Here is a 22,923-nt window from a genome sequence, read left to right as displayed (position 1 = left end):
GATGGAACACCTCTCCTATGAAGAAAGGCTGAGAGAGTTGGCGTTGTTCAGCCTGGAGAAGAGAAGGCTTTGGGGAGACCTTATTGCAGCCTATCAGTACTTCAAGGGGGCTTCTAAAAAAGATGGCGGCAAACTTTTTAGCAGGGCCTGTTGTGACAGGACAAGGGAGAATGGCTTTAAACTAAAGGGGGGTAGTTTTAGGCTAGATATAAGGAAGAAATTTTTTATGCTGAGGGTGGTGAAACACTGGCACAGGTTGCCCAGAGAGGTGGTGGATGCTCCATCCCTGGGAACCTTCAAGGTCAGGTTGGAGGGGGGTCTGAGCAACCTGATCTAGCTGAAGATGTCCCTGCCCACAGCAGGGGGGTTGGACTAGATGACCTTTAGAGGTCCCTTCCAACCCAAACTATTCTATGATTCTAGGATTTTAAGAAAAATTAATTAATTCACTAAATTAAAGTGATAGCATAAAATTATAAAATTATCATGCTTTCAGACATTAACCATCGACTGGACTGAAAGAAACTATTTCCAGCGCAATGCTATTTTTAAATAAAACTTTGACATGAAGTATGTTACTGTAACTTCTGTTATTACAAGCCAAATATTATAATTCCACAGACTGAAAGCACGGCCAGTAAAACTTGACTAAGTTGAAAGCCCACCATTAAATGTCTGAAATGCAACTAAAGAAGTTGATTCATAAAGAAGTATTTGGCAAAAGTTTTAAACATTTTCTGAATTTGCTTTTATTTCAGAGACAACTGATGAACAAACAAACATTCTGATACTGTTTATTTGTCCACTGGTTAGTAATACCATCTTGATTAGGAGTCAAACCAATCAAAATAGAGTGAACATTCTGGAGTGTGACTTTTGTTTGTGTAACATTGGGATTAAAATAATTTTTATCCACAGGATCATAGAATAACTCAGGGCGAAATGTACCTCAGGAGGTCTCTTCTTGTCATGACAACCTAAAGTAGGGACAGCTATGAGGTCAGACCAGTTGCTCAGGGCTTTATCCAGTCAGGTGGGGAGAAAACCTCCTAGGATGGAGACTGCACAATCTCCCTGAGCAATGTGCTCAAATACATGACTTTCCTCACAGAAGGAAAATTTCTCTTTGTATCTGGCCTGATGATCTCGTTTCAGATTTTGTCAGTTGCCTCTCATCCTCACACCATGCTCCACCATGAAAAGCTTGGCTCTGTCTTTTCAATAACGCCCTTGCAGGGACTTGGAACCTACTACTAGCTTTCCCCTCTTCTCCAGGCTGAAAAAGCCCAGCTCCCTCAGCCTCTCCTCACAGGGCAAGTGCTCCAGCCCCCAACCATCTTGGTGGCCCTCCACTGAACTTTCTCCAGCAAAGAACTCATCTTTCCTGTCATGGGGCCCAAAACTTGATGCACTATTCCAGCCATGGTTACAGGAGTGCTGAGTAAAGGACAATAATCTTTCCCTTTGATTGACTGGCTACATTCCTGTTAATATAACTCAGGATGCTGTTGGCCCTCTTTACTGCCAGGGCACACTGCTGGGTCATGCTCAGCTTGCTGTCTGCCACAACCCACAGGGCCTTTTCAGCAGAGCTCCTTTCTATCAGCCTGTCCTGTTGCCAGGGGTTCTTCCTACCCAAGTGCAGAGCTTTACATTTGCCCCTGTTGAGTTTCATAAGATTCCTGTTGGCCCATTCCTCCAGCTTGTCTATGTCCCTATGGACGGCAGCCCTGCCCTTGACTATATTGACTGTTGACTGACATTTTGGTGTCATCTGCAAATCCAATGAGATTGCACTCTGTCACTGATTCCAGCTCATTGATAAACATGTTGAACAGAACTTGTACCAGGACTGACCCCTGCAGTACTCCACTTGTTACTGGACTCTAGGTAGAGTATGGCCCATTTATGAATATTCTCTAAATTTACATGTTTTTAACTTCAGCAGTGGAAGAACAGATGAAAACTGACAAATCATTCATAAGACCAAAGAAATGGGATCTAAAGCTACTGTTCAGCAGCTATTCTAATTCATTAGAATTAGTTTTGCTGATTAATTCCTAAGAATCAGATTGAGTTCAAAATGTGAGAGCAAATAGGTATATTCACTATCTTGTTTATTCAGAATGAATTCAAAATGCAGGACTTCATTTGTCCTTGTGACACATATGATCCAACCACAAGGTTCCCAAAAAAAGCTGAAGGTCCTTAATGCAGATCACCCTAAATAGGACTCACTATGGTAAAGTGCTAATGAGGTCAGCCCGGGATTTTTCCTGTGAATCTTGATAGCAAGAAGTAAGCTATTCTATCCTTTTGCAATGGGTAATTGAGAAAGAAGTGTTGACAGTCTTAAGCAAAAATAAAATGCATATTTCATTAAAGAAAAAAAGAGGCGATTACAATTATATATAGAATTTCAAAAGAGTAATTACTATATTCCATCTTCATTCTTTCAAATGTTCAAGGACTTTCAGTCAAGATTTATTTAGTATCCTTACTTAAAACCTTCCCATAGTTAACTAAATTTGCAGTGACCAGTGCATCCCATTAAGAAGGCAGGGGGGTGGTTTATATTAAAATATCTTAATTAACTGTTCTCTTTGATGTTCTCTGTTGTTAAATATCTGCTGCATGCAAGACTTTCCAACAAAGTTAAAAACCTAAGTAGAAGAATGTATTCTGGATCTGTTAAAGGAATTTTCAAGTTAGTGTAGATATAAGAGCTTATTTGAATCTTTCAACATATTTTTTTAGATGTCATTCCAGCCTTCTTATTTTCAGAAATCTCTTTTTTTATTCTTCATAAATTTCTAGTATTTTTACCTGCTTTTAAGTTCAAATTACAGTTTTGCTTCTGTTGATTTACAAATAAGTAATAGAAAAGAAAGGAATGCAAAACACAAATATACATTTGAGAATATAAAATCAGTATTAATGGGTGACATAAAACATTCTTCTGACCAAATCGATTTTTAGTTCTCAGCTATTCAGGAAGGAAATAAAACTATGGATTTAAAGAAAATACATGACTGAAAAAATACAGTTCAAAACAAGTTTCTAAACTTCAGTTCAAACAGGCAATGATCCCTGGATTTATCCAAATAGCGAAGACTCCAAAAGCTGTCTAGACAGAATTTTAATATATGTACTTTTTGCTTCCTTTTGCTTTCATGTTGTCCACAATTTGTGTGAATTGATTCAGAATTTAATTTTTATTTCTTTTTGGTACCAGAAGGCAATTCTTTGCATTACTGCATTCTCTTACGATTTTTTTTACTTGCATTTTTTTTCTCTCTCTCTTTTTCAACCTCTTTATTGTTATTCCTTTCTTCTCTTTCTCTCCATCTTTTATATTAATTTTAAATGTAAATCAACTGCTGCAGTAAGACATATACCAGAACATCTGAAAGTAACAATTAAGCATCAACCAGAAATTTTCAGGGATGCAGGAGATAAAGACATTTGTCATCCTTCAGTACATACAAATGCATGTCTCTGTGATTTTCCAGATGCTTCCCTCAGTGAACTTACAATCACCTAATATTTTTTTTAAGTAGATACTGAAAATATGGTGGATTTATGTATCTTAATTTTATCAAACTGATTACATTTGAAAATCTGAATTTCTATCCAGAAAAAAAAAATCAACCTTTTAGCTTTTGATAATACAGAAATGTTGAACACATTAACATGATTTATCTCCCCCCCACTGAACTCAGGACATAGACAGAGAACTACCACTTCTTTTTCTTTCACATCTATCTATCCAAATAATAGATTTTATTCCAGTAAGATATATTTGTTTAATCGAAAAAATACATGAAAATGACCAACATAGGCACACATATGGATAATGTTCTTTCAGTTGATTTAACTTCAGTGAGAAAATACTTTTTGAAAGGCCTATTACTTTTAAGAAAAAACAAAAACAAAACCAAACTTTGACACAAATGAATGTTTGTAAATGAGAAAGCAGTGATTTGAAATACAAAAGAATTCTTTTCGTATGACCATTTGTTGCTTAGATATAGTCATACTTTGCTTTCTTCTCAAAAGACGTGTGCATCAATGCAAGATAAATCTGTGGAATCCACCATAATCATCCAAAAACCCTTATAAATTCTTCAAGACTCTCTTTCAACAATATTATAGGAATCTATGAAATAAATGATAAAACGCTGGGAATGGAAAGTATTCACATCTATTGGCCTTATTTACTAGTAGTCATCTTACAAAAGAGATTATTGTATTTGTCAATTAAAAATCCTTGCCAATATTGTCTTATATATTTATTTTCTTTGTAATTTGCTCTTGTGAATCATAGTGCAACAGAAAGATTTATTTACCCTTTTTAAGGATAGGACAACATCAAATAGACAAATCTTTAAGAATAATTACTATACAGACTATGTACCTGCCAACGTATATATCAACTACATAACAAAAAAATATGTTTCTTTCTGTCCCAGGAAGTACTTAGGACAAAAAGAAACTGAATGCATTTTATACATTCTGCAGTACGAAATATAACCCACTGTGCTTAGTTTGGACCATACACCAGAACAGAACCTGCTGCTCCACTCCTTCATGAATGGGATTTTAATGACTGGATTTTGGACAGTTTTGGAAAGCATCCTCTTCCGAGATTTTAAGCAGAAGAATCAAGAAATAACAGGGAAAATGTTGCAACTTTAATTTATTGCTGGTAGGTGTGCTATAACTTGCCTTTTTAAAAACAAAACAAAACAAACCAAAAAGGGTTTAAAGCAAGTTAAAAACTATCGTAAAATCTTGTATGTACCTTTTCAAAAAATATTTTGATGTAAACATGTATCATGGACATTTAGTCAGAGGTTTCCATAAGTTTAAAATTTAAAGGTTCTGTTTTCTAATTCTGTTTCTCTGGTCACCTTGGACATGCCATTATATTGTAGTGCTCTCATTTCTTATAAGCAAAATGAAATTCACACTTTCCTTTTACTGCCAGAGGGATATTAATATTAGTTATATTAATATTAGTTGCCTAATATCTGTTCAGTGCTATAAGCAAGTAAACTAGCATGCATAAATCAAATATACAGTTCCACATAGAACAATACTTGCTAAAGCCAGAACTACATATTGATATGACTTTGACACTCCTACTTTTTATTTTTTCAATGAAGTTCAGATGCATGGAAAAATACTGAATGATAAAACCAGTAATAAACATCTTTCATTTACTCTTAATATAAAAAAATCTTTGTATCATTGCTCTCGAGTATCTAGGTCAGGTATCTAATCTTTGCCCTAAGCAGGCTAAATGCCCAAATTTTCTATTCTAAATCCAGTGTTAGGCATCAAGGAGCTATTTGACATAAACTTATTACTAAAGATTACTGAAGTAATTTAAAACTCCAAAAATTTATCCAATGTATTAATCTTCACTACAGGGAAGATAATTTTAAGAGCTAATAATGTTTTTTCTTTGTTTTTAAACAGATTAGTACTTGTTAGAAATAATGTAAAGTTCTTAGAAAGGCTGTTCATTTACTAGGCAAATGGGAAAGACAAGCTTGCAGAAAAGGTATCATCTTGCCGGTTTACCTTAGTATCGGTCTGTATACATTCACTGCATAGGAAAGAATACAAATCTTAATACTTAAGCACATCTTTTGCATTGTTTTCTCTATCTGTGTCTAGCAAAATTAATAGAGAATGATACAGAAATTCTGAAGACTGTAGCCTAATAACTATAATTTTTTCATTAGTAATACAAGGCCAGAGGATTTGTGTTGACCCGATGCAGGCTTGCCTTGGCCTGAGGTTGTTTTCACTAGTTTTGATAATTTGTAGTGGTCAAGTGAGTATTTCCTGATCTGTTTGTATTTCGGGAATGTTGTGCTCTGAGAATACTGCATACAGCAAAGCTCTGATAAAGCTACAAAGTCACTGCATAACAAGCAACAGCCCTTTATACTTACTGAGGCTGAGGAAGGCTAACGTGCAACTTTCAGATTTTAGTAAAGAGAAATGAGAAAGAAGCAGCCTGTGTTAAGAAAACATATAAAAAGAAGCAATTGAACTCCAAGACTGAAGAGGACCCCCTCCCCCCGCCCTGTCACCACCATGAATATCATACTCATCCCAACACAGACCCTCAGATGCTATCAATTCATTGTAATCCCCACCCCAGGGACACAGTGAAAAGGGTGAAAATAAGACAAGAGAAAAATATTGGAGGGTAAGAAGGCAGTTCTTAACTTTTATAAGTGTATTATTATTATTGAGGCTTTTCTATATTAGATAATTTAGACAACCAGACTGTTAAAACTTTAATTGGAATAAAAATAAATCGTTAACTCCATATAAATTGCATTCCCTTCGGCCATAACAAGATTCTGTGTCTAACATTATACTACATAAATGCATTACAATCCAACTAACGTTAGATCTGAAGTTTTGTATACCAAATGTAAATTATGTTTCTATGTATCTTATACCACTGAAGTACTTGTTCAATGACTGTCAGGACTCTGAGGGCTCTAATGGGCCTAAACAGCACTGCCCAGCCTCCCCTGGGCCTCCCACCACCTATGCCCATGGGTCCAGGACCCCTAGCTTGGGGCCATCAGTCCCTGCCCCAGCAATGCCGCAGCAGTGCTGGTCCCCAGCTCCCTACAGCCCTGCCCTGCCTGGCCATGGGGCTAATGACCCCGCCTGGCCTTGGCCTGTCCACATGGAGATGCCCGATGCCCAATGCCCAGGGCTGGGGCTGCCTCCGATTTTTTTTTTTCCTGCTCCCTGGCTGGGGGAAGTGGGACAAGCACTGGCTGAGATGCCCTGCACTGCCACACAAATCCCCTGTGGTCCCCATCTCGCCAGCCCTCAGGGAGCCATCTGCCCTTGCTGCACCCTGACAATTACTGTCTCTTAATCGCTGTGAAAAATACAGTGCCTATAAACAAAGCAAAGCATTACATTTAACAAGAAGTATTATTTTTCTCTTATTTCTCACTCAGAATAAATAAATGAAGTTAATCTCTAAACAGAGTAAATGTTAATTATAAAGTAATGCAAAGTTGAACAAATTATAAATTAACTATACTATCTTTTATTTTTTGGTTTTATTTAAAAGGTCAGGACAGGCTAAAAAATAGTGCTTTTTAAGAAAGGCCAAGTCGTAAGTGAGATGAAAACAATTCTCTGGCAAGGAAGAAGGTTCCTTCAGTATAGAAACTGATTCAAAATCCACTTAAGACTGTACAGAGATAAAGCTATTCCTGCAGAACATTATGTGCTGTCAGCATCAAGTGGGCAGGTAAGTGAACTTTTGAGCTATGAAGTGGGCATCCAGTGCAAAACAAGAGCTCTGCCTCAGGAAAAGCTTCCCTGTGAGATGCCCCCAGTGACCCATTAGCCAAAAATTTCCAGATAACTTAAGCTAAATGCTTACACATTAAAATAAATTTCAAATGTATTCTTAAAAGTGTTATATAAGTATTGCCTTAATCAGCACTTCAGGCAATTTTGCACCATGATACAATGATAGTAATGAAAGAGTTCTCTTTCAATAGCCAAAATGGTTACTAATATCCAAAATAGCTACCTCAGCTACTGCAAGTATCTTTCCTTAGCAGTGTATTATCCTATACGGAGAAATGCTCACAAAGAGGCATCTTCTACAGGAGAAAGATATATTGGCATGTCTAAAAATATGGCAATTTGACTTTGAGAAATGGCAGCTGGTTTTGGATACTTCTTACATTCCTTAGCTGATAGAACTTAAGGAGGTCAAATTTTGAGATGACTGGTTGCTCATCATATCTGAACACTTCAGACTTTCACAGAATGGTTGAGGCTGGAAGGCACCTCTGGAGATTGTCTATTCCACCCCCACCTGTTAAAAGCTGGGTCAACTAAAGCAGGTTGCTCAGAATAGTGTCCAGTCTTGTCCAGTCTCTATCTTTATAGGGATAGACTCCCACAACCTCCCTGGGAAACTTGTTCCATTTTTCAATCACATTTACAGTAAAAAGGTTTCTTCTTTTTGGCGGCAAACTTTTTAGCAGGGCCTGTTGAGACAGGACAAGGGGGGAATGGCTTTAAACTATAGGGAGGTAGATTTAGACTAGATATAAGGAAGAAATTTTTTATGTTGAGAGTGGTGAAACACTGGCACAGGTTGCCCAGAGAGGTGGTGGGTGCCCCATCCCTGGGAACCTTCAAGGTCAGGTTGGAGGGGGTTCTGAACAACCTGATCTAGTTGAAGATGTCCCTGCCCGCGGCAGGGGGGTTGGACTAGATGACGCTTAGAGGTCCCTTCCAACCCGAACTATTCTATGATTCTATGATTCTATGAGTCTTTAAATGGAATTTCCCATATTTCAATATGTGCCCATTACCATTTATCCTTTCATTGGGCACCACGGAGAATAGTCTGGCTCCATCTTTGTTACTCCCTCTCATCAGATATTTATACACATATGCACCAACATCCCTGTTTACTTTTAAAAATACTGATCTGTTAAAGTGTCTTAAAAACTGATATTCTTTAAATTGGAATCACATATTTTTGAAAGTGCGTATTTTAACTAGAAATTTAGAATAATATATGTTCTACACATTCTTTCTATTTTTTTTCTTTTCTTCTAAAAATACCCTGCTCTCAAATCTAACTGTCTCCTGTGACAATCACATTCTTGGATATAAGTTCTGTAGGTCAGCAAATCAACTTATTTTCCAGAAAAACTCAAAGCTGACACTGGAAAAAAATATCTCTGAGAAGATCACGTGTCATTTTCACTCTAAAGAATACCCTCAAAAACAAAAATTAAATTTGTATGAACATTTGTATCAACATTTGTTAAGTTTGTTGAGACAGTGGAATACCCTTTCAAGACATTCAGCTTCCTCAAGTTATCTGAAATGTCCTCTTTATCCAAATGTCGTGGTTTAACCTCAGTGGGCAACTAAGCACCACGCAGCCGCTCGCTCTCTGCCCCCCAGCCCCGGTGGGATGGGGGAGAGAATTGGAAAAGCACAAGTGAGAAAAACTCGTGGGTTGAGATGAAAACAGTTTAATAATTGAAATCAAATGATAATAATAATATAATAATAATACACAAAGGAAGTAATGCACAGTACAATTGCTCACCACCCGCCGACCGATGCCCAGCCAGTCCCCGAGCAGCGGCTCCCCCAGCCAACTTCCCCCAGTTTATGTACTGAGCATGACATCACATGGTATGGAATGTTTCTTTGGCCAGTTTGGCTGTGCCCCCTCCCAGCTTCTTGTGCCCCTCCAGCCTTCTCAGTCGGTAGAGCATGGAAAACTAGAAAGTCCTTGGCTAGTGTAAGCACTACCTAGCAACAACTAAAACATCGGTGCCTTATCAATTTTGTTCCCATCCTAAATCCAAAACATAGCACTGTACCAGCTACTAGGAAGGAAATTAACTCTATCCCTGCTGAAACCAGGACACCAAACCAAGGACATACAGATTCCTGGACTCAATCGCAAAATCTATTCTTCCATGCAAATATGGAAATTCAGCATTTTTCACAGAATTTGCCAATCTTCTAGAGTTATGCCAGAAAGCAAGACTTTATTGCTTCTTGCTTTGTGGGAGCCTTCTTTCAGCAATTTCTTTACCTCTATTAAAAAAGCTACGTAACTACATTAGAAGGTGCATTCTTATCATTAGACCATGAAGAAAGCACAAATAGCAGCCCGTAGAATCAGGGGGCTGAAATGCAGAAACTAGTGCAAGCTCTCTACCTCACACATTGATCTTAATGTATCATAACATATTGTGGGATGTTTTCCATACAACAGATCCTTCAAACAGTGACAGTAGAAAAGGACTTAAAGACATTGTGCAGAATTCATATATGTTCCATTCTTAATATCCCTGAGGAAAAATAAAATCCTAAATATAAAAAAGAACAGATTCTCTGTGTTTTTACCTGCAAAAGATTTTATGTTTTTCTACACAGGAATGTAACATATAATTTCTTAGCATTTAAGGTCCTTAGTGGGTAACAATTTGAAATAACTATCACTTAAATATTACTGGGATTAATACCAGCAAAAATTATAAAAGGCATCTCTAAAACAAGTTTCATAACTTCTCCTGTACAAACTAACTCACATAGTGCTATGATTTGAGAATGATTTATGTAAACTTATCTTGATGGAAACCAATCCGTATTAAACATGTCTTTCCTGGAATTATGTGAGCATTTCTGACTGGCCAGAAATTTTGTTGGGTTGTTTTGGGGGACAAAAATTCAGTTGAAAATCTTTCTCTTCTTAGAAGTGTAACTATGAAAGACATCAGAAACCTTCTGAATGGGTCTTGAAAAATATTGAAATAATCATTCTTTAAACTGAAGTTCTATTTGACGCTTATAGCATATCATGGTCTCTGTGTCTCTCATTATGTTCTGGTTATTTCTACTTAGAACTTGGCTTCTGTCAAAACTGTCAACAGTTTTACCGTCATTGCTAGATATTTACATAAATTAAATGGCACTATGATCATCTTTGCAGAGGCAAGAGCTTCTGAAAGATTCTACAGAGTTCCAAAGTAACTTCTTTCACATGTAAGAAAAAGATACTGGATAGCAGTGATTGAGACTTTTCACCAAGTATCAAGTAAATTTGTTCCCTGAGGAAATAATAATTAAAAATAATTGAAAAAACCCAACAAAAAACCACCATCATATTAATTCTACCAACAGATGAGTACAAAGACAAGTACAAAAATAAACATTTTGCCTCTGTACAAAGACCATGGGATACTTAAATGTCAATTAAATCCTCAAAAAAGACATTGTGATAGCCTTCACAAGAGGTAAAAGGATTAATTTCTTCCAGGTTAGTTAATATTCATCAATTCCCCTTAGGGTCATTGGGTAGCTGAATGATTCTTAGCTTAAGTAATACTGACTAGTTTTCTCTAAGTGTCAAAACAGTGCGCTCAAACGTCTTAAAAAAAAAAAAAGCAGAAGGTCAATTTCTTAAAACTGAAATTTCCTTCAAGACCATAATTATATTTTTTTTTTATCATTAATTTATTTAACACATATAACTTTTAGAACTTTCCAGGGGAATCTATGATGTAAACATGTGGCTTTTATATCTCTTTCATGAAAAGACAAACTACCCAGCACCAGGCTGCATACAAATGAAGAGATATCCTTTCTTTTTATATCTCCAGTTATAAACCTACATATGCTATTTGCCTATTTGTTACACCTATACACTAGACATATCTATTCGGAATTAAAAAGTATTGCCTTTAATCCCAAGTTTACTATTAAGTGAGAAGAGAAGGGAAAGTAGTGACAGCTGAAGAAGAGTAGAAAAAGCAGCAGTTTGTTTTACTTTCAGAAAGTCAGTGTGCCTGTTCCCTTTTCTATTTGTGTCAGCTTTATTTAATTCAATATGTCCTTCAAGTCAAGGATTCTCTTCACAAGTATTTGTACATATCATAGTGCACCTAGGCAGTACTATAAACTAAAACAGCATTACCTAAGCAATTCTGCCAGTTTTGCGAAAAGTGGAAGGGTTAGTGTTACCTAGTTTTCAGCTGCCCTGGCTCAAAATACCCCGTGCCCTACTCTACTGGTAACTTTCTGGGTGACTTTGGGCAAGTCGCTTCATTGGTATGCACCTCAGTTTTGGCATCCAAAACAGATATAATAGCTGTTTCCAGTACTATCCCTGCGATTCATGACTTTCCAATCTGTGTATTTCTATATTCTTCTGAAATGCAGAGAGGCCAGAGCAACAACAGGAGTCAAGGTACATGTTGATTTATACAGCAGCATGTTTTCTGTTTTGTCCTCTACTCTTTTCCTAATATTTAGTTTAAAAAGCACTAAATAGTGCTTTTTTAAGCACTCTAAGTATGGACCTGAGGACTATGTAGTGCTCTTATGTATATTGACTATCTTAGAACGTAAGAGCTTGCTGATATTACTGACAATAGTAATGATCAACAGATTCTGTCATTTTATTTGCAAATTGAGACAGTTTTGCAGTGCCTGCTATGCAAAGAGAGTTACAAAGAAGCAACACAAGCTAAGGTCTTTGAATTTCCCCAAAAGTGCAGCAGGAAGGCTGCATGACTATAACTCTGAGACCCCAGTCACTTAAAGATAAATTGACTGATGCAGCGATGGTTTAGGAAACAGTCGTACAAATCTCATGTGCTGTTAAAATAAACCTCTGCCTAAACAGAGTGACTACAGTCTGCTGTTACTTGAAGTAGTAAAGGTGCCCCTGACAAAGTGTAGCAAGAACATCTTTGCCAACACTCTGGCCAACCTGCTGATGAGAGTTTTATACTAAGAATGATGGAGAGGGAGATAATGAGCCACATTTAAATGACATAGTGGTGGAAAAAAGTAGAAAGGAAATTAAAGATTTACAGGAATATGAGAGACTTCAGGAATGATAAAATAGGGTGAAGAGACCCCTGTCTCAAGTTTACGCACACACGCAGTCAGCCTGGGACAGAAGTGGGAGGAACTGGAGCTCCACATGCCATCACAGAATGGTGACATCATTGGAGTAACTAAGATGTGGTGGGACAGCTCACATGGCTGGAGTGTGGTGATGGGTTTTTGGAAAATGTCAGGGACAACTTCTTGATAGACATACTGGATGGGCCAACCGGGGTGATGCACAGCTGGACCTGCTACTCACTAACAAGGAAGAGCTGGCTGGAGACATGGTAATCAATGGTAGTCGTGGCTGCAGGCTAAAATGAATTCAAGACCCTGAGGGAAGTGAGGAAGGCAAGTAGCAGAGCACAGGTCCTGGTTAGATGATAAGGGTCACAGGTTTGTGGTTAGTGGGTCATATTCTTCTTGGAGGATTGTAACAAGTGGAGCACTGCAGGACTTTATCCTGTGACCTGTCATCTTTAATACCTTCATCAATGACCAGAAGGAGGCTATGGAGTGGACTCTCATTAGGTTTGCAGGTAACACCAAACTTGGGGGAATAGACAATATGTTTGAAAGCAGGCTTGTCATCCGGAGGGACATAAGACAAGCTGGAGGAATGAGCCAACAGGAATCTTATGAAACTAAACAAGGACAAATTCAACCCCTGGCAACAGAAAAGGCTGGGGTCTGACTGGATGGGGAGCAGCTCTGCTGAAAAGCCCCTGTGGATCCTGGTGGACAGCAAGATGAACGTGAGCCAGCAGTGTGCCCTGGCCAACAGCATCCTGAACTGTATTAACAGAAGCATGGCTGATAAACTGATGGAAGGGATTATCCCCACCTCTATTTAGCACTTGTTAGTTCCGTGTCCAGTTTGAGGCTCACCAAAAGGAAGGAGACCTGGGAAGAAGTTGATAAACTGGAGTGAGTTTGGCAGACGGTCCCCAAGATGGTTGGTACTGGAGCACCTGCCCTGTGAGGAGAGGCTGAGGAAGCTGGACTTGTTCAGCCAAGAGAAAAGAGCTTCAGGGGGGCCTAAAAGGAGCCTTCCAATACATACGAGGTGGGAGGACAAGAGGAAAGGGTATAAGTTGAAACAAGAGACGTTCCGAGCATATATAAGGAGAAACTTTTACCCTGTGAGGACAGTCAAGCTGTGAACAGATTGAGACGTTACGCAGTCTCCATCCTTGGGCTGTTCAAGATAGAACTGGATAAACCCCTCAGCAACCTGGCTTTATCTCAATGCCCAGCTTCTTTTGAGTAGGAGGCTCCCTTCCAACCTGAATTATCCTATGATTTTACGATACCTCAGCTACTTCTTAGGGTAACTTAAATTTTATATGTCATTCACAAATTACCTTTTAACTTCTTCAAAACGATAATAGAAAGGAATTATAGCCAACTCTGCATGACACTATTCTTAATAGATCCTCAGACCACTCTACACAGTGCAAAAAACACCTTGTTGACCCAAACTTTTCTGGTGGGTTTCAGATATTTCATGGCAGGAAGGAACATATTCACAGCTGTGCAGTGGAATTTGAGGACACTGGCAGAATCATTTTGAACACTTCTCTCCACACATGCCATCTTATACCTTCCACGGTTTGTCCTGGCTAGCTGTTCAAACCAATTTTTCTCAACTAGCACAGACTAGATTCCAACCAGGCTATGCATTATACAAGATTTCTAATCCAGTAAGTCATAACTATTCAACAGATTCCCTTCAGGTTCAATCTCCTTATTACTGTTGGTCTTCTCACCTAAATCTTTTCCTCACAACCCCTCACTCTCCACTCTAATCACTTTACTTGATGCTCTGTCTTTCTCCTACATATTCCTTTCCATTAAGAACTCTCAGTTCACTTTTTTGGGGTTCCTGATACAAATATTTCTTTCTACCCTTCCTTTTTTTTCTCTCCTAATCCTAGTTTAGTAATTTATATATTAAATTATTTAAAAATGGGAAGGACTCTTTACTGCATCTCTTAACATTTATTTCAGAAGTAAATTACAATCCATCAATTTAAACATTAGCACAGAATACCATGTTTTCATATTTAACCGTTCTATTGACTTTTTAAATGAACGATGATCTTACTTGAAGTAAGATCTTTCTGGATCTGTACACAGTATCAGAAGTAACTTAGTTAATCGTTAACGGTGGTGTTATTAAAACCTATAATTGGGAGAATTCTAAAAGTAAGTACTTTAAAATGGGGGAGGGTCAATAAAATGCAGCAATTTTTGTTCTCTTTGACTTGACTACAGCAAAATCAATGTCATTCTGCACACTCTCATTGTGTGGGTGTATAGTTGTGAATAAAAGACATCTCAAGAGTGCAAAGGTGAAAAATCATCTGTTCAAAAAGTATAGCTCAGTATAAGACAAAGCAGAGCTAAAAGACCCATGAGTATGAACATCCGCTAAAAACATTAACTTGTGTGACAATGTATGCAATTTAAGTTCTTTTTATGCCTGGAGGCAAAAAAAAAAAGAAATCTGCTGAGGAGCTCTGGTAATTTCCTTTCGTTCTATGAAGAGAGGGTTCCTTTTTCCTCCATCCATTGCAAAATCAGGTAGCCATCTGGGCTGTTTTGACAATAGGAGTACAGGGTCTGAAAAGTCACAGATTTACAGTACTGAGAACTAAATATCTGTCTAAAAAAAAAATCTGTCATCTGTCAAATAAATTACCAATGCAACCAGCAACTTATTTACACTGCCCTAAGCAGAAGCAGGCACAGCCCTTATTTAAGTAGCAGACTTCTTCAGATGTGGCACAAGTGATGCAGCACCTTAATTTCTCCCAGGGAATCTCAAGATCCCATGAGCGCACTGGTAGTAAAAAGCCATTTCAGTAAGTGAGTAGCCACATTATGTGAGATTCAACTTGAGATTAAGATATCTACATCTGCGTGTCTATAGTTGCACTAGGTATATAAACTATTACAATAAATGGAAATCTAGTCAGTGTCATCAGTGGAATTTAGTGTTTTAATTCATCTTAAAGTACACATCTTGGACAGGACAAAACAGCTGCCTATATGCTGTTTGTTGTTATTTTAAGTGTTCTTCCCTGCCTTCTAGTTTCTGTGCCAGAATGGCATGGCCTCCTGTAAGTTCTAATTTGCCAACACCATGCAGATGTTTCATTTACTCTAGTGAACCTCTACCCAACCCCTACCATGTGGTCAGCTGAATCACTCTGTAACCTGCACTGACAGGATTAGTTAGGTATGGGGAAGATTCCGTTGCCCATACATAGTTTGGGTTGGTGCAGTTTTGATCTTTCATAACACACTGCTTTGCAACACCTTGGTTTGTCTGCCGGAAGAGCCTCTACACTTCTGCCACCGCCATAAAAATATCTTGGATACCCTAGGTGATTTCATACGTCAGTGCACATATATTCATGTACAGCTGAACTGTGCCCCACAGCTCCCCACTTTAATGGGTAGTTAGATACCTATAGGTGTATAAACCTATAGGTTACAATACAGAGACATCTACATTTTGGTGTCTTGGAGCTGAATCTCACCTAAGACTTTGTTATGACCGCTGAGTCTTCCAGTAGTAGACTGTGTACTGTTCACTGCAACAGCTTTTGAGATGAGGAATGAATGACAAATTCTGTTTACATTGTTAGATGTTCTGAAAAAAAGTGAAAAAGACAGTTTTCGCCTTCTGGCAACTCTAGCCATGATGTTCTGAGGCAGCTTAATACTACTTACTTCGTTCTTTACCTGATTGCCAATTGCTTCAAATTCTCTCTCAAAGCAAAACCAACAAAAAAATCTAAGAAGAGTCTAACTCTATAAATCATTTCTGAATGAAGATACATTTCTATTCATATACAAAATGACAGAAATAAAAAGAAAAGAACAATGGAAAATCAAGCAGAGAAAGAAAAAAACTTTTCAACGTCAGTTTTCTCCATATTGCATCACACATTGAAGTGTTGGCATTTATCTAACTTCAGATCTACGTGGTTGGCTGTCAAGTATTAAGCAGAGTAACCATTTGCATGCTTTTCAACATGAGCATGACAGCTAAATTTTATCCTATTCTGAAAAGCTCATGGATATATTTCATCTCTTCATCTGTACTTTACTATAAACAAAGATTCTTAATGGAAGGCAGATGCAATTGTGCACTCAACATATTTGATACTATTTTGTTCATAGTAAAAGCATTAGTTTGTACATGGCTTAAACAGAGGTAATGGAAAGGGGGAAGGAAGCAAAAGCAGTTAAAAGAAATGGATTTCACAAGTGAAATAAATAGCAAGTATAGGGCTACTACTGAAACCTTCCAGAGCTTTAAAGGAGGAGGGAAGGAGAGAGGGAGAGACAAAGGATGCTGGATCTCAAAAGATAGCAAAGTTACAGATTCTTAAAGTAATGTTTCACTATGAGAAAATGAAGAATTCTTTTCCAAAAGCCCTTTCAGAGTCCAGATATGCTTGACATAAAGAATATTGAAGTTTGTGTACACCAGCCTGTAAGACTGGAAGCTGTGAAGCTAACTTAATCCCTTCTGTCCACTTAGATAATATTATGGATTCATACGTAAGTGATGGATTGCAAAGAGTAGCCAACAGAAAGCAGCAAGTAAAAGGAACATTTACAGGAATTGCGAATGGATGGAGTAAAAAAGCACAACTAAATTTAGAAACAGCAAAAGAGGATTACCGGTGCCAAGAAACATTGAAGCAGCAGCTTCAGGAAGATCCAAAGAAGCTCTGGTTCTACTTCAGCCAACAGTTTCTAACTCAAAATGAGTTTTAACAAAGCAGTAAGGACAGAAAACATCAAGACAAAGAATGCTCAGCGAATAGAAAGAAGTGCTGAAACAAGGGTGATCAGACAAGCAAGAATAAGCTTGTCTTGGTTATGACACCACAACCTGGGTAGGGAAACATTTTGATTCTCTTCTAATTGACATATATCACTTTGATTATTATTTACCAATTTCTTTAAATATTGTATAATTCAATAGCTTGTGTGAATTAAAATGCCTATTAAAAGAAATTAATACACATAACCTGCATGACAATGTACTTATATGAAGCTGAGTTCCCCATAGCCTCATGTACCTCAGTAAATTTCATTTATTCTGTATAAGCCAATTTAAACATTTTCACAGGTGTTTGCAAGACTGAAGCCTTAAACAGAAAATTAGGCAAAATCTGACAACTAATGAAATTAAAAGGATGTTTACAAAAGATTATGTAATACCCTAGGTTTTCTGTTGTTTTTTTTTTCATATGCAGCTAGATTTTAAAACACTGCATGGCATCATTTTTAGTCTTCTTTTCAAATGTCTAGGCCATGGTAGCTTTAGATATTACAATGCAGCTAGGTCATGTGAGGCTGCCTTGTGAAAAAGAATCTTAAAAAAACAATTTTCATATATTTAAGAGAACAGAAAGGGATAAGATTTAGTTATTTCATATCCTGCCTAAAAAGTGGCCATAAAACTTGTTTATTTTCTTTCATTTGAATAAAACAACCAACAAGGTTTTTTTCAGATTGTAATTGGTATAAATGGTAGGGTTTTGGTAGCAGGGAGGCAGGGGGGCTGCACATGTGACCTCTGTGATGGGAGGTCAGGGGCTGCCCCATGCTGGTCACAGCTGGTTCCAGCTGGCTCCACAATGGACACAACTGAGGCCATCAGCAGAATCTGTGGCATCTCTGTGAAAATGTATTTAAGAAAAGGCAGTAAACACCAAGAGAAAGGAACAAGGCCAAAGCAGGAGTGCTCCATTCCAGAGCTAGTAACACCCTCAAAGGGACTAGAGCCCATGGATAACCCACACTGGAGCAGGTTCTTCCCCTAAGGGACGGTGGCCCATGGTCAACCCACATCAGAGCGGAGGAAATGAGTAAGAAGGAAGGAACAGCAGAAGAAAAGAATGAGAAACGAGGAGTAGCAGAAAGAAACTCCTACACCTTGACCTGAACGTCCTGCACTACCCATCACATCACTGATGAGACAAAGTGTAATCTGTGGTGGAGTAGGTAGAGGAATGGGAAGGAGAGGTGTCTGGAATGAAGCTAAGCCTGCAAAAGGAGAGAGGAAAGGTGTTTTCCCTAATTGTTTAAATATTTGTCTTTGTTTCCCACCACCTAAATCAGTAATTAAATGTTTTAAATTAAGACTGTTTTGCCCAAGACAGTAGTTGATGAGTGATTTTCCCTGCCTTCATTTCAACCCACGATTTTTCTCACTCTTGTTCTTCTTATTTTCTGTCCTGTTCCATTGTGGGGGTGAAGTGAGCAAGTGGCTATGGGAGTGCTTCGCTGATATTCAGGGTCAAACCACCACCCAAATACACTAGCACAAAACGTGCAGTTGTGCAAACAAAACCAGCAAGCCAAGGGAGTGATTAGGTGAAAAGAGTACTGAAGTGCCAAACAGTGATGGAGTAAGAATTATGCAGTGTTCTGAACTTCACAATTTGGGATCTGGCTCCTTCGAAAGAGGCAACAACAGAATAATATAGTGGTACTACGTAGGAAAGATTAAGTTTCAAGGAGGGAAGTCAGAAAGAAGTCACAGTAATATCTATGCTAATTAAGCAGGGGAAAGAGCAGGTTTTTACAACAGTTATTACAGTGTAGTACAGTGATAATACAGGCTATTGAAAGGATCAACAGACACCCTCTCAAAAATGATGCAGAAATAAAGTCCTGAAAAGAAAAACAGGCAGATGTATCCGTACTACATGGCTCTTTGAAATACTTTTTTTGATTTTGATCAGTTATCTGCTTTTGTGACAACTCATGTCAGCGCACCAGTGAAATTACTGTTTGAAAACGGGCTTTACAAAAAGGCTTAAAGTTGTCTCTAACTGAAAAAATAAAGGTTTCAGTTCTTAACAAACAAATATTTTGTGGTACACATTTTTATTTGTTTTCTAAACGTATGAAAGATTTTTAATATGTTTATTTAATTTCCTCACACTCTCTCCTTTAGCCTACCATCAACCCAGAAACCACTCCTCCAAATTTAATGCTTTTACATGCTGAAATTATTTACTGCCTACATTTTTTTTGTCAAGGAGTTGTAAAAGATATTTTCTTCATTTTAAGCATGGTGGACTACTGCAGCATTTGTACAGAGTACATTTTAACATACATTCAGCAATATACTAGTAGAAATTAAATGAGCAAACCAAAATAATAGCAAAAAAACCCATAATGTAATCACTACAAACTTAGGTGGTAAAGAAAAATAGAAGACACACAGCATATTCAAATCTCCCACACCTACCAACTCACATGTTTTCTGTGACTTGCAGAAAAAATGTTTTGAAACTAAACAAAAGTCTATTGTCTTTCATTACCTATTACCTCACACTTTCGGCAGGAGTGCAAGTATGTGTGTCATCTGAGACATAGTTTGCTCTCCTTTTCTCAGTAGTTCAAAAATGAACATCTCAACAATCCAAATTATTTCACATAAACCACCAAAATAGTTATCACATGGTTTCTCAATTGTGGGGTAGGATGTAATAGAGAAAGTTTCTACTTTATATCTTTTAACAGTCCCATAACCTAGCGATTTCCCAGTAAAGAGTGTGGTTTATCATATTTGGTATGAAGGATACCATGCAAAAAATGAGTCAGTGCCCTTTGGAAACAGTTATAACAGTCCTGGAGCTACAGTAGAAAGGTTCCTTTTACCTAAATTCACTCAGAATACACATTCCAGAACATCTATGAACTCGGGAAGTCTAAATAGAGATATACAATACTTGCTGAAACAGTAATCAAGTTTGCTCTGTTCTTGTATAGAATATGTTAGCTGAGGCAACCACACAGTTGTAAAAAGTTTACTATTAGATCAATTACATAAAAAAATTAGTCCTAGACTTTTGTTAGTCGCAATTTTTACATTAGTTGATTAATTTCCTCATATTCTCCAAACATTTATGTAGCTAATCTCTTCCTATGCTAAATTTCCTATAGAGAACTGTAAAAGAAATTCCTGAATCAAATCTCGTTCAGAATGCTGTGATTTTTTTTCATCAGATAAATGGAAAAGCACAAAAGCACAAAAAGGGTTACTGTTCCCTGAAGATCCATTGATACACTGTAGATACTGAAAAATATTATTTACAGTAATGCTTGTGAAAAAGCAGTCTGTATTACCATATACTAATGAAGCTCAGTTTTCATTAGCAATTCATTATAATGACCTTGTTCCAAATGGTGATATTCCCAAGTTAATGCTTCAGATGCTTTCACTCTTACTCAGAAAAATGCTTGTTCATAAAAACAGTGGATAAGAATCTTACAGGTTAATTAAACCTTTAATAGCACAATGCATTCAGAAATAGGTAATAAGAGATTATAGTGATTAAATGCTACATCAGTAAAGAGAAACTTACTCACTGTTTTACAAACATGACTTATACAACCATAGAGGCAAATACATATTTTAATGATAAAAACATTATTTATGTATCTGTTACGCAATATCCTTCAGAATATTAGGACCATTTTAAAAGCTAAGTACTTGCACAGGGTAAAGTGAAACAGATATCTGCTGTAATTTTTTTATAACTGTATTTAGATACACTAGCTAATACACTACCCATACTCTAACATACTGTAATTTGATATAACAGGTTGCACAGCTGAATTTCCCATTTATGCAAATACAAACTATACCTTTCTCAGGATTTTTAAAAATCGTCCTTCCCATTTCCTCTAGAACTTTAACCACTTTTTTTTTCTTAACAAAAACAATCACAACAAAAAATAAATTTCTTTAAATGTACCTTGGTAGTGAGCGCTAAATCCGCGGTATCGGTGATTGCTGTCTGTTACAAAATGTAGTCTGAGCCAGTTTTTGTTGCTGATAACTGGAGGAGGTATATTCATTCCAGAGAGCCTGAATTAAAACAAACAAATAAAAATTATTATTAAAAGGTTAAAAAATGATCACGGCTGAAGATCAGTAGATTTTTCATAAAGCTTTGATAAAGGTCTTGTACGGAAAACATTTTTGTTTCAAACACACATTCATTGAAATGACCTCTGTGGGACTTTTAATTTATCAATGAATAGTATGTTATGACAAGCATTAACAGACAAGATTGTCCACTCTGCATGACCAAGTGATGGGATACAAATCAGCGCTAATCCAGAAACCACACAGTCACATTATTGGTCAGGCACAGCACTATCATGGTGCAAGTACATGACACTCAGGCTAGAAAGTGTTTGTGTCTATCCAGGTCTGTTAACAGGTTGGGCAGAACACTGCTCTGGGCACCAGGAAAAGGATTGTACGCTGTGACTTTCTTGAACAAGATATGGAACAAGAGAGCTTAGGTTATGCAGGCCACCACCTAAAACTATAAAACAGACACCTATTTTTCAAGAGTAAGTATTTTTCTAAACTCAGGGTACAAAGAAATAAGAAATACTCCATCACTTCAGTGAATCTGAAAATTAGTTATTAAAGTACAAGAAGAGTAGGGAATTGTGATGGATTGACCCCAGATAGCAGCTAAGCACCACACAGCTGCTCACTCACTCCCCTCCCCGCCCCCGACAGCAGGACAGGGAAGAGAATAGGAAGAGCAAAAGCCAGAAAACTCCTGGGTCAAAATAAAGATTCTTCAAAAGTCAGTTTAATAAGTAAATAGGGGAGAAAAAAGCACAGTAAAAACAAGTGATACAAAGGCAATCATTCACCACGTCCCACAGGCAGATCAATCAAGCCAGTCTCCAAGCAATGGCTACCCACCCCCAGCCCCTCTCCTCATTGTTTATTGCTGACCATGAAGTTATATGGTATGGAATATCCTTTTGATCAGTTTGGGTCAGCTGTTTAGGTTTTGTCCTTTCCCAGCATCTTGTCTATCCCTGGCCTACTCACTGTGCGGACAGAGTGGGGGGAAAAAGAAAGCCTTGATGCTGTGCAAGCACTGCTCAGCAATAGCCAAAACACTGGTGTGTTATCAACTCTGGTTTAGTCACAAATCCAAACCACAGCACCATATGGGCTTCTATGAAGAAAATTAACTCCAAGCCACTAGAGCCAGTGTACAAAATTATCTGCATTTTTTGTTGTTTTTCTGTTTGTTTTTTAACGTCAGGACATTACTCTGATTACTGTAGTCTTTCATCTTGACTTGTTCATTAGGAAGGTCTGAATCAGAGGTAATCCTTTTTTTATTATATGAGATGTTATAGTTAGAAAGAAGGTGAATAAGCTTTAGATAAACAATCCTTCCATCAAGCCAATAATCCAAGTTATATTTCTCACCAGAAACAGAAAGATAAGTCACATCTTCAGGGTGTCAACATACTTATCTGTCCTTCCATTTATTTGTAAACAGAACTCTTCCTGTAGTTAGAATAAAATACTAGACAATAAGTATACCATTTTATGTTCAGACATTTCAGTTTCCTTTTCTATTTTGAAAAAGAGGAGGGGAGGGGAGGGGAGGG

General features: G+C 37.5%; 1 protein-coding gene across 2 annotated transcripts in view; it reads right to left on the bottom strand.

The window, feature by feature from the left end:
- CSMD3 (CUB and Sushi multiple domains 3) overlaps positions 1 to 22,923 on the bottom strand; it is an 803,119-nt gene that overhangs the window by 514,218 nt on the left and 265,978 nt on the right. For both annotated transcript variants that reach the window (XM_009321682.1, XM_009321683.1), the window contains exon 6: positions 21,243 to 21,355. In XM_009321682.1, coding sequence (XP_009319957.1) covers positions 21,243 to 21,355 — 113 coding nt within the window. The remainder of the gene's footprint in view (positions 1 to 21,242; positions 21,356 to 22,923) is intronic.

Source organism: Pygoscelis adeliae, unplaced genomic scaffold (assembly GCF_000699105.1).
Source record: "Pygoscelis adeliae isolate BGI_AS28 unplaced genomic scaffold, ASM69910v1 Scaffold111, whole genome shotgun sequence".
In the NCBI taxonomy this organism is placed as follows: domain Eukaryota; kingdom Metazoa; phylum Chordata; class Aves; order Sphenisciformes; family Spheniscidae; genus Pygoscelis; species Pygoscelis adeliae.
Note: the sequence above shows the minus strand (reverse complement) of the source record. Positions and strands in the feature narration are given on the sequence as shown.